At 49.0% G+C, this 12,677-nt stretch overlaps 1 protein-coding gene across 2 annotated transcripts in view; it reads left to right on the forward strand.

Moving 5' to 3' along the window:
* The window catches only part of NPLOC4 (NPL4 homolog, ubiquitin recognition factor), a 60,985-nt gene that overhangs the window by 17,037 nt on the left and 31,271 nt on the right, over positions 1 to 12,677 (forward strand). For both annotated transcript variants that reach the window (XM_073886068.1, XM_073886069.1), the window contains exons 4-10: positions 492 to 668; positions 2,904 to 2,952; positions 3,695 to 3,789; positions 5,520 to 5,643; positions 6,505 to 6,684; positions 9,765 to 9,851; positions 12,399 to 12,470. In XM_073886068.1, coding sequence (XP_073742169.1) covers positions 492 to 668; positions 2,904 to 2,952; positions 3,695 to 3,789; positions 5,520 to 5,643; positions 6,505 to 6,684; positions 9,765 to 9,851; positions 12,399 to 12,470 — 784 coding nt within the window. The remainder of the gene's footprint in view (positions 1 to 491; positions 669 to 2,903; positions 2,953 to 3,694; positions 3,790 to 5,519; positions 5,644 to 6,504; positions 6,685 to 9,764; positions 9,852 to 12,398; positions 12,471 to 12,677) is intronic.

Genomic DNA, 12,677 nt, shown 5'->3' on the forward strand with positions numbered 1-12,677 from the left:
TTTGATAATCTCATCTTTGTCAGCAGCGTCATACAATGTGTGCACGTGTGTGGGGGGGTGTGAGCGAAGAGAAAGAAGCGGAAGGCTGTGTACTAGGTAGATGAAGTGTTGGGCTGCTCAATAGTAGACGGTAAGGAATGAACAAGGGGAAGGAGTGTCAATCCCAGAAGGAGAAGCAGGAGGAACACGGCCTACAGGCCAAGTGTGTATGTTGTGGCCATATTTCATCTGTGTGGAATCCGATGGGCATATGGGTGTTTTACAGCAGAAAACCCACTCTGACCTTTAGAACACTAGGGAGTGTAGGAGAGATGTGAAGGGAGAATTCTGGTCTCTTACAATTAGAGGCCTCATTATTCAGGCTTTTAGGGAGGTTGGCGTTTGCCTCTTGGATGTCAGAGACCCTCACATGATGGTGAGCAGCTCCTCTGTGCAGCCTAGGTTGTGGGAGGATAGAAGGCAGGCCCTGCCCTGTGTTTGTCGTCTGATAGGCATGGAGATCTGCTGTTCCTGTTTCCCTCGGGCCTCGCTGGACCCTCCGCGGAAATGGAGACGTCAGCCCCGCTGGGGCTGAAGGCCTGCGGTGCTCCCAGCGTGGTGGAGGATGAGATCGACCAGTACCTCAGCAAGCAGGACGGGAAGATTTATAGAAGCCGCGACCCACAACTGTAAGTCTCCGTCGGGGTCCGGTCCCAGTTGTGCTGACTTTAATGGCTCAGGAGGTGAGATGTTTGAAATGTGCCCTGTTTGAGTATCTACTGAAGAAACACAAGTTTTGAGTTTGGCGCATTGGGCTTTAGCAGGTGTATGGTGGGGCAAGAGTAGGGAAACGGGGAAGAGGTGATGCTAGGCACCTACCAGTGCAAGGTGCTTTTTCAGGTCACCTTGTTGGATTATAGTCGGAAGTGCCGGCATCATACGCGCAGCGTGTTCTTCCCATTCTTTTCAGTGGCTGCTTCATGTGCTGAACATGCTGCTGCTCCTTTGAATATTTACCCTTCACCTAGGGTTACGTGAAAAGGTTATGCTGGGGTACGTTTCTGTATTTGTGACTTTTTGCAGTTCTTTTTATTTTTAAAAAAATTCTTTAAGTTTTTTGAAGCTTACTTTCATTTATTTATTTATTTATTTGACAGAGACACAGCGAGAGAGGGAACACAAGCAGGGGGAGGGGCAGAGGGAGAAGCAGGCTTCCCGCCGAGCAGGGAGCCCGATGCCGGGCTCGATCCCAGGACCCTGGGATCATGACCTGAGCCGAAGGCAGACGCCTAACGACTGAGCCACCCAGGCGCCCCCAAAATTTCTTTATCTTAGTGGGAGAGAGAGCGTGCACATGGCGCATGTGTGTGGGGGAGGGGCAGAGGGAGAGAGAATCTCAAGCAGACTCCCACTGAGCGTGGAGCCGGATGTGGGGCTTGATCCATGACCCTGAGATCGTGACCTGAGCTGAAATCAAGAGTTGGATGCTTCACCAACTGCGCTGCCCAGATGCCCCTGTAGTTCTTTTTGAAGAAACTGGTTAGAAATACCTGAGTTTACACTCAGTGATGTGAAATGTCTGAGTGAAGGTTGTTTGTCTCTGCAGTAGAGCCTTTTGTAACTGCAGCACTCTGTAAACATGATGGGGTGCTGACATTGAGATACTGGGGTTCTAAGTGCTGCATTAGCAACTTGTGTGTCTTAGATTCAAGAGCCCCAGATGGCGCTCTGCTGCGCCCGGTTCGGACCACTTCGTGGCCATCGCCGTCAGCCCACATACCCCTTCCGTTTGCGTTTCCTCCCAGGGAACTCATGCTGGCTCCCCCCACGATCTGTGTCTTGGAGGCTTCAGTAGGAATGTTTTAAGAGGGTGCTTGTGTGCGTGCGTGCGTGCGTTCTGGCCTGCCGTCTGTAAGAGCCTGGCTGTTAGGAGACACAGGCCATCTCTGCTCGGAAGTGTAGAGTGCACATGCGTCCAGGAGTTGTGACCCCATTTAGAAAAGGGTCCTGTCGAGCCCAGAGGGACAGCCACTCAGCTTTCCCACCAGCCATCAGCACCCTCCTCATCTGAGCACATCATGCTGCCACATCGTACGTGTGGAGCTTCTACAGCTTCTCTGACGGAAGTCACTAAAACCCAGAGAACCAGGCATCTTCATGCTTTTCCCAAAACCTGCACAAAATGGGTGTTTCTCAAACTGGAGTTCCTTCTGTCCCACTGACAAGGCTTTTTGCCACATCCACATCCCAACTTCCTCAGTGTTTACTTAACATGTATTTAAATCAGTTTTAGTCCATTCACTTTTATTTAGTGTCATCTTAAGCTGTTAATATCCGTAGGGTTGACGTGCTGGATGGTTTTTTCTAATACAAATCAAAATAAATACCAAATTATATTAAAAAATGCTCACGTGGGCTCCTGGGTGGCTCAGTCTGCCTTCGGCTTGGGTCATGATCCTGGGGTCCTGGGGTCCTGGGATTGAGCCCCGCATCGGGCTCCCTGCTCTGCGGGAAGCCTGCTTCTCCCTCTCCCACTCCCCCTGCGTGTGTTCCCTCTCGCAATGTCTCTCTCTGTCAAAAAAAATAATAAAATATTTTTAAAAAATGCTCACGTACCATCTAAAACAATTCTACACGGGGGTGCCTGGCAGGCTATCGTAGAGCATGAGACTTCTGATTCGGGCTCATGAGTTCGAGCCCCACTGTGGGCGTTGAGTTTACTCAAAAATAAATAAATAAATAAATAAATAAATAATAATAGATAGTAAATAAATAAATAAATGAAATGAAAAAAAATAGTTCCACACAGGTAGGAAAATGCTGTGAAGGGCGGCATACGTTATAAACATGAAAACTGTCGGGGGGCAGCAGCAGGAGAGCGGGCGTGCTAATTGCTGTGTGTTTCTCTTGCCCTGTGCTCTTAGGTGCCGACACGGCCCCTTGGGGAAATGTGTGCACTGTGTTCCACTCGAGGTGAGAGCTGGTGCAGCGTGCGTTCCGGGCTCGCGGGAGGGGCTGCTCCTCAGGGCACATCAGAACTTTCCCCGCGCCCCTGCGCTGGGTCTGTTTGTTGCCCTGGGCCTCGTGTCCCCACTCGTGCAAGTGGCTTCAGGAGGACGAGCCTTTATTTGTGGGACTGACCTTCCGGGTGGATTGCAGATGGCTGGAGCGTCTGGGTTGCTGTGAGCGAGGGGCAGCACTTGCAGTGGGCTCCCTGGGCAATCCTTTTAAAACCTGACACAAAGCTGGGGCTGGCGGTTTCTGTGCTTGTCATTGTTTTGATTTACTTTTCCCCGAGTCCTCCTACTCATTCGTCCCGGTGAGATTGAGAGTTACCATAATAATGCTGACTGGTAACTGGTGAATGCTGAATTTACAGCAGCAAGGCCAACCTGATTTTCTTCATGAGCCTCCTCTTCATTTTATGGGCTACTTTTTTTTTTCCCCCCCAATTTTCCTAATATTTACTTGACCTAGAGCATTTTGTATTTAATAGAGATTCATTTTAATCTTAGAGAAATAACTGGTACACAAAGAAACCTTTGGTTCTGACCTGGAATGATAAGTGAGAACCAAGGGCCCATCCTCTCCCACTGCCCTCCACGGGAGCTGGCTGGGCCTCTCCCTGCGCGCAGCAGCGGCTTGGCTGCCCGCCTCTCCTTCCCTCGAGACGCCAGCAGGTGCGTGACCGTACTGACTGTGTGTGTTTTGGCAGCCGTTTGACGAGGACTACCTGAACCATCTTGAACCTCCTGTGAAGCACATGTCCTTCCACGCCTACATCCGAAAGCTGACCGGGGGGGCCGACAAGTAAGCAACTTGAGCGCAGTTAGGCTGTGCCGATGTGGCTTTGGCGTGTAGAAGTCCCTTTTATGTATCTGGCAGGTGTTGCTTAAAGCCTGTGAGCATACGAATGAGAACAGCAAAGATCAGGGTCTGGGCACAGAGCACCTGAGTTCGTGACTTTTGGCACAGATTCTAGAAAAGGAACGGGGTGGAGACTCTGACGCCCTGTTGTCATCCACATGCCCAGCGTGTTGGGCAGATGCCAGGCTGGCAGTGGCCACCGGAGGCCCCTGGGGAACATCCCAGACTTCCCGCAGGCATGTGGTGCTCTGGCAACTTAGGTGTATGTGAAGGCAGATGAGATATGGTATGATGGTGGTCAGAGCTCATCCTCTGCTTTTCGGAAAAACTGAACCACCCCGTGGTTGTCATCTCGGCTCACCTATTCCACAGCCCCCATCAGCCCTTTGCCCTGGAGCTGGCCCCTTTATCAGCTTGATTTCACAGCCATCACAGGGGCTGGAGCAACCGTGCCGTCCCCGGCAGGGCCTCGTGGTGCCTCAACGGGAACTGTCTACAGACTCGGCCAGGTGGGCAGAGGGGCGGCCTTCTCTCGGCTCCCTGAGTGCAGGCTGTGACAGTGGCTGGAGAGGGGTGAACTGAGAGCATTTTGATTTCTTTTAAACCATGTCAGGGACTTCCCTGTGCGACCCCTTTCTGTTGACTATACGACTATGTGTTCACCTTCCCAGAAAGTAATGGACTTCATACCATTTTATAATTCCCATCAGTGCAGCAGGAGGAGATGGTGGCTGAACCCAAGTCAGCAACATTTTGTGAAGAATGTCATGTTGGCCTGATTATAGTTTTTCTCTGACAACCTGCTGACATCCTAAAATGGCTTTTTAAAAAAGTTAGACTATGAGAAAAAAATCCTACCGGAAACCCATTCTTGCCTGTCAGTGGGGTAAGCCATGGAACTTTCTGGACTATTGAACGAGTAGAGATTCGTCGTGCTGAAATCCGTCAGCCTTCCACCAGTCTGGGTCCAGGCCACGGTATCCCACGGGGGCACATTGGCAGCTCTTGGTGCCGTGCAGGCTGGTGGCGGTCATTGCTTCCCAGGGGCCCGCAGGCCAGCGTGCTGTTGGCCTGTGAAGACAGGATCGAGTTCCTGGACCATTTTGTGAGTGGGAAACTGGCGGAGGGTGAAAGCATCTGTGCACATCCACCCCACATCGGGGTGGGGCCCTGGCTTCCTCACTGGATAGTCTTTATTTCAGCCAGAAGCCGGGGAAGATGTCCTTGTGAGGTACCCTCATCAGGGTTTCTCCTTGTGATTCAGAGTTTTTTTTTTACAGACATGTAAGTACTGGACTCATGATGTAGATGTTGCTGATAAGTTAATGAAACTTAAAAACAAGCTTTGTTTCCTGTCAGCGGTTCAGGTTAGATCAGTAGGTGTTTAATAGTATCCTTGAAAACCTTCATGGGTGTTAGCGACAGACCTTGAAAATGGAGACTTTTTATAGGGAAACAGTTATGTATTTCTGCATAGTCTCCGTGTGCAGGACAGAAGCTGGGAGTCCACAGTAGCAATTCTTAGCACATTCCCCCACTGCTGCCTGCCACATGCTTAGCTTCTTAGAACTTTGTTCCAGAGGTGTAAGGGATTTGACATAGGATTTCCAGTCTCCTGCTAAAGTTTTCACTATTGGGATGTTGAATTAATCAAGCTGCCTCTTCTTATTCAGGGGGAAATTTGTTGCTCTGGAGAACATCAGTTGCAAGATTAAATCAGGGTGCGAGGGACACCTTCCATGGCCTAACGGCATCTGTACTAAGTGCCAGCCAAGTGCCATCACACTGAACAGACAGGTGAGATGTTCACTGTGTCCATATAGACCATAGATTTGTGTTCATGGCTCAGAAATGAAACTTTGCAGAAAAGCCCCTCCATGCAGAAAAGCCCCTCCATGGAGGGACCTGCCCCTAGCAGAGCACACTGTCGGTGGTGGGTCCAAGTGCACTTCAGGTCATATGCTGGAGATGGTATTGGTGAGATTGCTAGCCGTTGCACGCGTGGAGGGGGGAGTCCTTTTTTTCTCTTTTGTCTGCTTGCATGGAGGCAGAACTTTCTTGGTGACTGTTTAAAATAACTTCGTGGTTGCACTTTGCCTTCTAAGAAATCATGGCTCTGGAAGCTGGTAACCAAACTGTCCTGGAGCCCCCTCAGAGCACCTCTCCAGGCCAGATAAAGAAGGGAGCTGGGCTCTGGGAGGAGGAAGAGACCAGGGAAAGCTGCACGCAGTGTTCTGGCCTCTTCCCCTCTGGTCTCTGTGTCCTTGAGGATCGCTCACCTTGCCTTCTCTGTGCTGCTGGCCCACATTTGCTCTGTAGAGAGCTCTACGCCGCTTTTGTGACTGCTTGGAAACTTCTTTCTCTTCTTTCTCCCTGCTTTCTCTTTTTGAAAACTAATTTTTGTGCTAGAGATTGTGAAAACCTGCATTTTAGATGAAATCCCAGTAAGATTAATCTGAATTAATTTATTGAGGAACCCCACCCGTACCCCACCCACCCTGTAGAATCTGAAATGGTCTTTAGGGCAGAGCACATTTTAAAATGTGTGTGCGCGTGCGTGTGCGAAGAGTAGGTGGAGATTTATGAATGGCTTATACTAAAAAATAAGTTATTTATTTCCAACAGAGTGTGTTCATTAGCCCGTTGTTTGCTCTACAGAAATACAGACATGTGGACAATATCATGTTTGAGAACCACACAGTTGCCGATCGCTTCCTTGACTTTTGGAGGAAGACAGGGAACCAGCATTTCGGGTATTTGTATGGACGGTATACAGAGCACAAAGACATTCCTCTCGGCATCAGGGCCGAAGTAGCTGCCATTTACGAGCCTCCTCAGGTAGGCAAGCACAGGCTTCCCAGTTCACGGGCCTCTATCACCTGGGCTCTGAAGGCTGTGCGGGACTCTTGTTTCAGACTTCATTCCACTTCTTTGCTCTGTCATTTGTGCGCGCACACACACACGCACGCACACACACACGCACACGCACTATCTTCTGAATTCTTGGAGGGTAAGCTCATGGTCCCTCAGTACTTCAGTGTGCATTTCCAGAGCGTAAGGACGTTGTCTTACTGATAATAAGGACTCTTGTCAATGTCGGTAGATTGAACACTGATGGAATATTTTAATCTGTTGGCTGTGTTCCACTTCTGTCAGTTGCCCCAAAGTGCCACACAGACTGCCCCCTCCCTTGTAATTCTGTATGTCCTTCACCCACGTCTGCTGCCCCAGAAATGATGGCGTGAGAGGCCCACAGGGCTACTTGTGTCCTTCACCCGGCCCCACACAGCTGTCTTAGAATGACAGTACCAGAATTACTGCCAGTACAGGACTGAACACAGTTGAAGGTGGGGTTTGTTCTTGTTTGTTTTGGGTTTTTTTTTTTGGTGGAAGGAGGAGGATCCTCAGGGTGTGTCTCATGAGGGACCAGCAGTCATACTGTGTTTTAAGGTCACTTGGAAGGTGCCTTCTGTATGACTGTGCCACCACCTAGGTAACACATTTATGTTCATTTGTTTTATTTTCGGTATTTAGGGATTGATTTTTTTTTTTTAAGATTTTATTTATTTATTTGAGAGACAGAGTACAAACAGAGGGGAAGCAGGCTCCCTGCTGAGCAAAGAGCTCACTGCGAGACTCGATCCCAGGACCTCAGGATCATGACCTGAGCCTAAGGCAGATGCTTTAAGGACAGTTGCAAGATTCCGTAGGTCTGGGGTGGGGCCAAGGATTTGCGTTGCTAATAGTGTTCACATTCCTATTGCAGTTCTGGGGAATCACACTTTTAAGAACCACAGCCCTACACAATTAACTACCCCTGTTCATAAATACATTGTATCATCTACTGAGCCACCCAGGCTTCCCGGATTGATTGTTTATGTATATATTTGTTGTATAGTTCTTTGAAATGTTTACATGGTACGTTTCATCACATATATGTATGTGGTGTATGTATACATACTCATTACAAAAGTGGAAACCATGAACATGGAATTCTAGTCCATGATGTGCATGGTGAAGTACTTGGGAGGGGTGCTTGTGTGTGCAGTTTACTCTGAAGTACAATGGAGAACTAAGAGGGCTTGGGGTGATTAGAGGGGTGGATAGAGTATGGCCAAATATAGATAGTAGGTATGTGGGTCTTCACTGAGAAATTCTTTGAACTTTGCTATGTGTTTGAAATTTGTAGTTAAAATGTTGGAAAAGAAAAAAATTTTGCACTCTTCCAAAGTCAGAGCTACAAACAAGGTACCCCCTTCTTCCTATCCCTCTCTTTCCAGAATGTTTGGTGTAGACTTCCAAAGTTTAAGTTTTTAAAATATAAGCAAATATATAGATATCCATACCACTCTCCTTTTTTCTTCGGGTGTATGCTATACCATACTCACCTTGGTCACCTTACACTGTGTTCTGTGAATCACCCCATGACGAACCAACTTCTTAAGTAAACCAGGGTCTGAAAGGGCAGGCCCCGTGGCTGCTGGCTGGGGTGCCGGTCCGTGGCTCCCGCACACATGCCATTGTCTCCCTAGCTGCATTTATGCAGAGCTTGAGTGTAGTCTACACCCCTTTGCCAGTTTCCATATTTACTGAGAGCTGTAGAGGAGGTGTTTGAGGGGGGCCTTATGTGGTGGTTCATTTAAAAGGGGACACTAGGTGGCGATGGAGACCCTGCCAGAGTGTCGGGGTTACCTAACTGCCAGGGCACTAAGTGTGCTCTCTGTAATCATGGAGCTGCTTTTGGAAGCACAATATATTCAGATTCAGTTTTGTAGAGGGTGTCTTTCATGAGGAGTTTCAGCAGTCATGTTAGGAGTATGATTGAATAAAACACAGAGACAGAAACCTCTGGCGTCCAGACCACGAACAGCATCCCCAGAGCTCCCAACGTGGGAATCCTGAAGGTTGGAACCATTGACCTCTAATAACCTGCAGCTCATTAGAAGTTGAAGCTCATGCTGCCACAGGTCCTGAAACCAGATCCTTAGATTTGTTCTGAGTTTGTGATGTGACCTGTGCTCTGGAGGTATTAACGATCTCCATATTGCTAATACCCAGCAACAGAAAGTTCTTTTGTTCTTTTGCCAGAATCTGACTCATTTGCAAGGATGTACCCAATTAGTATAACTTGGTTTGGGATTATCTTCATTTTCCTATTCCTCTGGCCGGGGTTTCTGCTAGGTATGATACTTAACTATTAATGACCCTCGAACTGCATTTCAGGGCAGATGAAGGATTCCGGTAAGCTTTGTCCACTGCAGGAAGTTGGGGTCCTGTGGCCGGTTTAGGTTGCATGTGAGCCAGTCAGAGTCCAAGCCCACCTGCTGCCCTGAGCCCAGTGCTCTGCCCATCAACCGGCGGGTTGCTGATTTCAGGTGCCTTTTCCATTCCTCTGTCATCTCCCACTCAGTACCTTGCCTGTGAAGCTCAGCACTATCCCTGCAGGAGCTGCACACACAATTTCCCAGCCTGTTTCCTGGAAACAAGTGTTACCATACATGGGTGGAATCTTGCCCTAATGTACCAAACCTGTTTGGGACGAAACTGCTTATCCAAAGGAGTTTTGAAACTGACTTTCCCCAGTGAAGGAACCCACCAAAAAAAATGTGTAGACAGTCTTCCTCAGTCCTGAGAGCGACAGCATGCTTGAAGAGGGACTGTGTGATGTGAACCAGCCTGAATGTCACCATCTTCTTGTCCCCTCTGAGTCTTGACTGGGAAGCACAATGTAGCTGAGGAGGGGCAAAGCCTGGAGGGCTCGGACTGTGTTTTATCTGGATGTCAGCCTTTTTCTGCTGCCATAATTCTCCTTTTTGGCAAGGGATAGAGCGGTGCCCCTTGGGATTCCTGAGCCAGAAGTCGAGTGGGATGGCTGTGGGCTCCTCTGAGTCTGTCTTCTCCCTTTATTGCCCTGACAGATTGGCACACAGAACAGCCTGGAGCTTCTGGAAGACCCGAAAGCTGAGGTGGTAGATGAAATTGCTGCCAAGCTTGGCCTGAGGAAGGTACTGAGGCATTCTGCTGGCCTTTGAATGGGGGAACCAGGGCTCTCTGTTGGGGACATACAGGTGGGCGGCATGGCCAGGCCTTGTCTGGGACTGAACTCCCAGCTGCTCCAGGTCAGGTGTGGGCCCAGCGTGTTGTAATGCCTGCTTGTGTTTTCCGGGCGCTGTAGCCTTTATGTTCCTATTTCAGATCCGAGGATTCAAAATAGAATGAGACTATTTCTCTGATTTAGAGTAAAATGAAAACAAGTGATCCCTGTGCTGGGACTGTTCTGTTGAAACCGGCCTGCCCTACTTCCTGAGGACAGCTTTAGAGGGTAGAAGAAAGAGGCAGCAGGACCCAGACCCCTTCTTCCTGCCCAGGAAGGAGCTTCGCTGCTGCGCTGTGTGTCCTGCCCACACACCGAGGCCTGGCCTCTTAGGGGAGCCCTCTCTTCATGTGTCCTTGCTGCCCGTTCATTTTCTGCCCCGGGTGCTTGGAGCCTCTGGCACTCACTCTTCCGTCATCCTTGGATTTCCTGTTGTTAATTTAGGTGTCTGAGCCTGTGAGGTTTCCTAGTTTTACTGGGCAGTTAGAAGACAGGGAAGAACTTTTGTTGATCTGGTTTGTGTTAACATCCTTGGTGGAGCTCCCAGGAACTTTGCAGAAGGGTTTTTACAGGTAAATATTGAACGTGAATTTGAATACCTCTTAGAATTTCAGTGTTAGCTGTGTAAGTTTTATCCTTTTTTTTTTTTTCTTAAAGATTTTCTTTACTTATTGGACAGAGAGAGACAGCACAAGTAGGCAGAGCAGCAGACAGAGGGAGAGGGAGAAGCAGGCTTCCCTCTGAGCAGGGAGCCCGATGCGGGGCTCAGTGCTAGGACTCCTGGGATCATGACCTGAGCCAAAGGAAGATGCTTAACCAACTGAGCCACTCAGGCGCCCCATAAGTTTTATCCTTTATTTGTTAATCAACTTAGTGAAAAATGAACTCCTATAGATAAAAGGGGGAAAATAGGGAATATGTTTGTAAGCCTAGGAGCTTATAGAGCCAAGTCATTTGAAGAAAACAATGTCCTATTGTTTCTAGTAAGGAATCAGCATTTTTTTTTTTTAAGTAGGCTGCACACCCAGTGTACAGCCCAACGTGGGGGTTGAACTCACAACCCTGAGATCATGACCTGAGCTGAGATCAAGGGTCATAGACTTAACCGACTGAGCCACGCAGGCACCCCAGGAGTCAGCATCTTGATTTAGGGTTATATTTTGGTTTAAATTTTTTTAGTTTCTCTTGTTCAAAAGAGAAATTAGTGTGACTTTTGGACCTTTGTTTTAAATATATAGTTCACGATCACTGTAGTTCTAATAGATCTCGAGGTGACTTAAATGTCTTTCTCTGAAACCCTGGCTCTGCTGTCCTAGCTGACCTCGGCTTTGGCTCTGCTCTACTCACTGCTTCGACCCATTTATACTGCAAGTCTCCTGTTCTTTGCTGCATCCTCCATGGGCTTTTTGTTTGCTTGGGTATTTTTTTTTTTTTAAAGATTTTTATTTATTTATTGAGAGAGAGAGAATGAGAGATAGAGAGCACGAGAGGGAAGAGGGTCAGAGGGAGAAGCAGACTCCCCGCCGAGCAGGGAGCCCGATGTGGGGCTCGATCCCAGGACCCCCGGGACCATGACCTGAGCCGAAGGCAGTCGCTCAACCAACTGAGCCACCCAGGCGCCCTGTTTGCTTGGGTATTTTTAAAGAAAATGAAATTCTCCACGTTTGCCTGGTCTTGTGTGCATGAGATGGATTTGAAGAGTTCTGTATCAGGTTCTGCTGGACAGGGTCATGGGCCACCACGTCCTTCTCCAAAGGACATGTACTTGGGGTCCAACCCCGCTCGTAAACCTCCCAGCCCGGTTCTGGTTTAGGAGGGGCAACCAGCTGTGAGGTTCATGGGCACAGGAGGGCTAGGGACCACAGAGCACACAGACAGGTGTCCAGGACTGGCGTGAGGGTGCCCTAGTGTTGGGGGTTTCAGCTCCTTGTGCCCTCACCTGCTCTCTTCAGTCTTGTAGCGGAGCACGAAGGAGCCACTGGGTAAGGACTCTGTGGTGGTGGTCCTTATTTTAAGTGCCTTCTCTAGGGAGTCCATTTTCTTATCTTACAGAGAAAGCCTTAGCATCTGAAATAGCATCGTCTCTCTTTGCTTGCTCATTGTCTGTCTTCCTTTCTGGGGCGTAGGCATTCTGTTAATCTTGTTCACTGCTGGGGTTTCCCCTGAACCTGACACAGTGCTGCGTACAGAGTTGGTGCCATGGGGCTTCTTACAAAGAGATGAGCTCTGCTCATGCACCATCACCTCCAGTCCAGCAGCACCAGAGGAGGGTGGCCGTTTTCAACTGGGTGGAGTTTGAAAACCCTGGCAGCTTAGCTGAGGATCTGAGTCACCTGGAAAGACCTGGCTCCCAGGAGTCTCTTACCGAAATGCTCTTCACGTCTCTGCACAGAGGCCAGAAAACATTCATCACCTGTTTCAGGGAGAGGCTGAGAGGATACTTACCTTTTTCATGCAGGTTGGCTGGATATTTACAGACCTCGTCTCAGAAGACACCCGGAAGGGCACCGTCCGGTACAGCCGGAATAAGGTGAGGTGAGACGGGGGTGTGCCCACTTAGCTCAGCCTGCAGCTTGGTCACAAGCCAGCTCGGGCTCATGCTGGCAGGGCGGCTCTGTGCGGCTCATCCGGGCTTTTTTTTTTTTAAGATTTTATTTATTTATTTATTTATTTGTCAGACAGAGAGAGAGCACAAGCGGGGAGCAGGCAGAGGCAGAGGAAGAAGGCTTCCCGCCGA

Source organism: Callorhinus ursinus, unplaced genomic scaffold, assembly GCF_003265705.2.
Source record: "Callorhinus ursinus isolate GAN/ISIS: 27379988/994484 unplaced genomic scaffold, GSC_fseal_2.0 scaffold68, whole genome shotgun sequence".
NCBI lineage: Eukaryota > Metazoa > Chordata > Mammalia > Carnivora > Otariidae > Callorhinus > Callorhinus ursinus.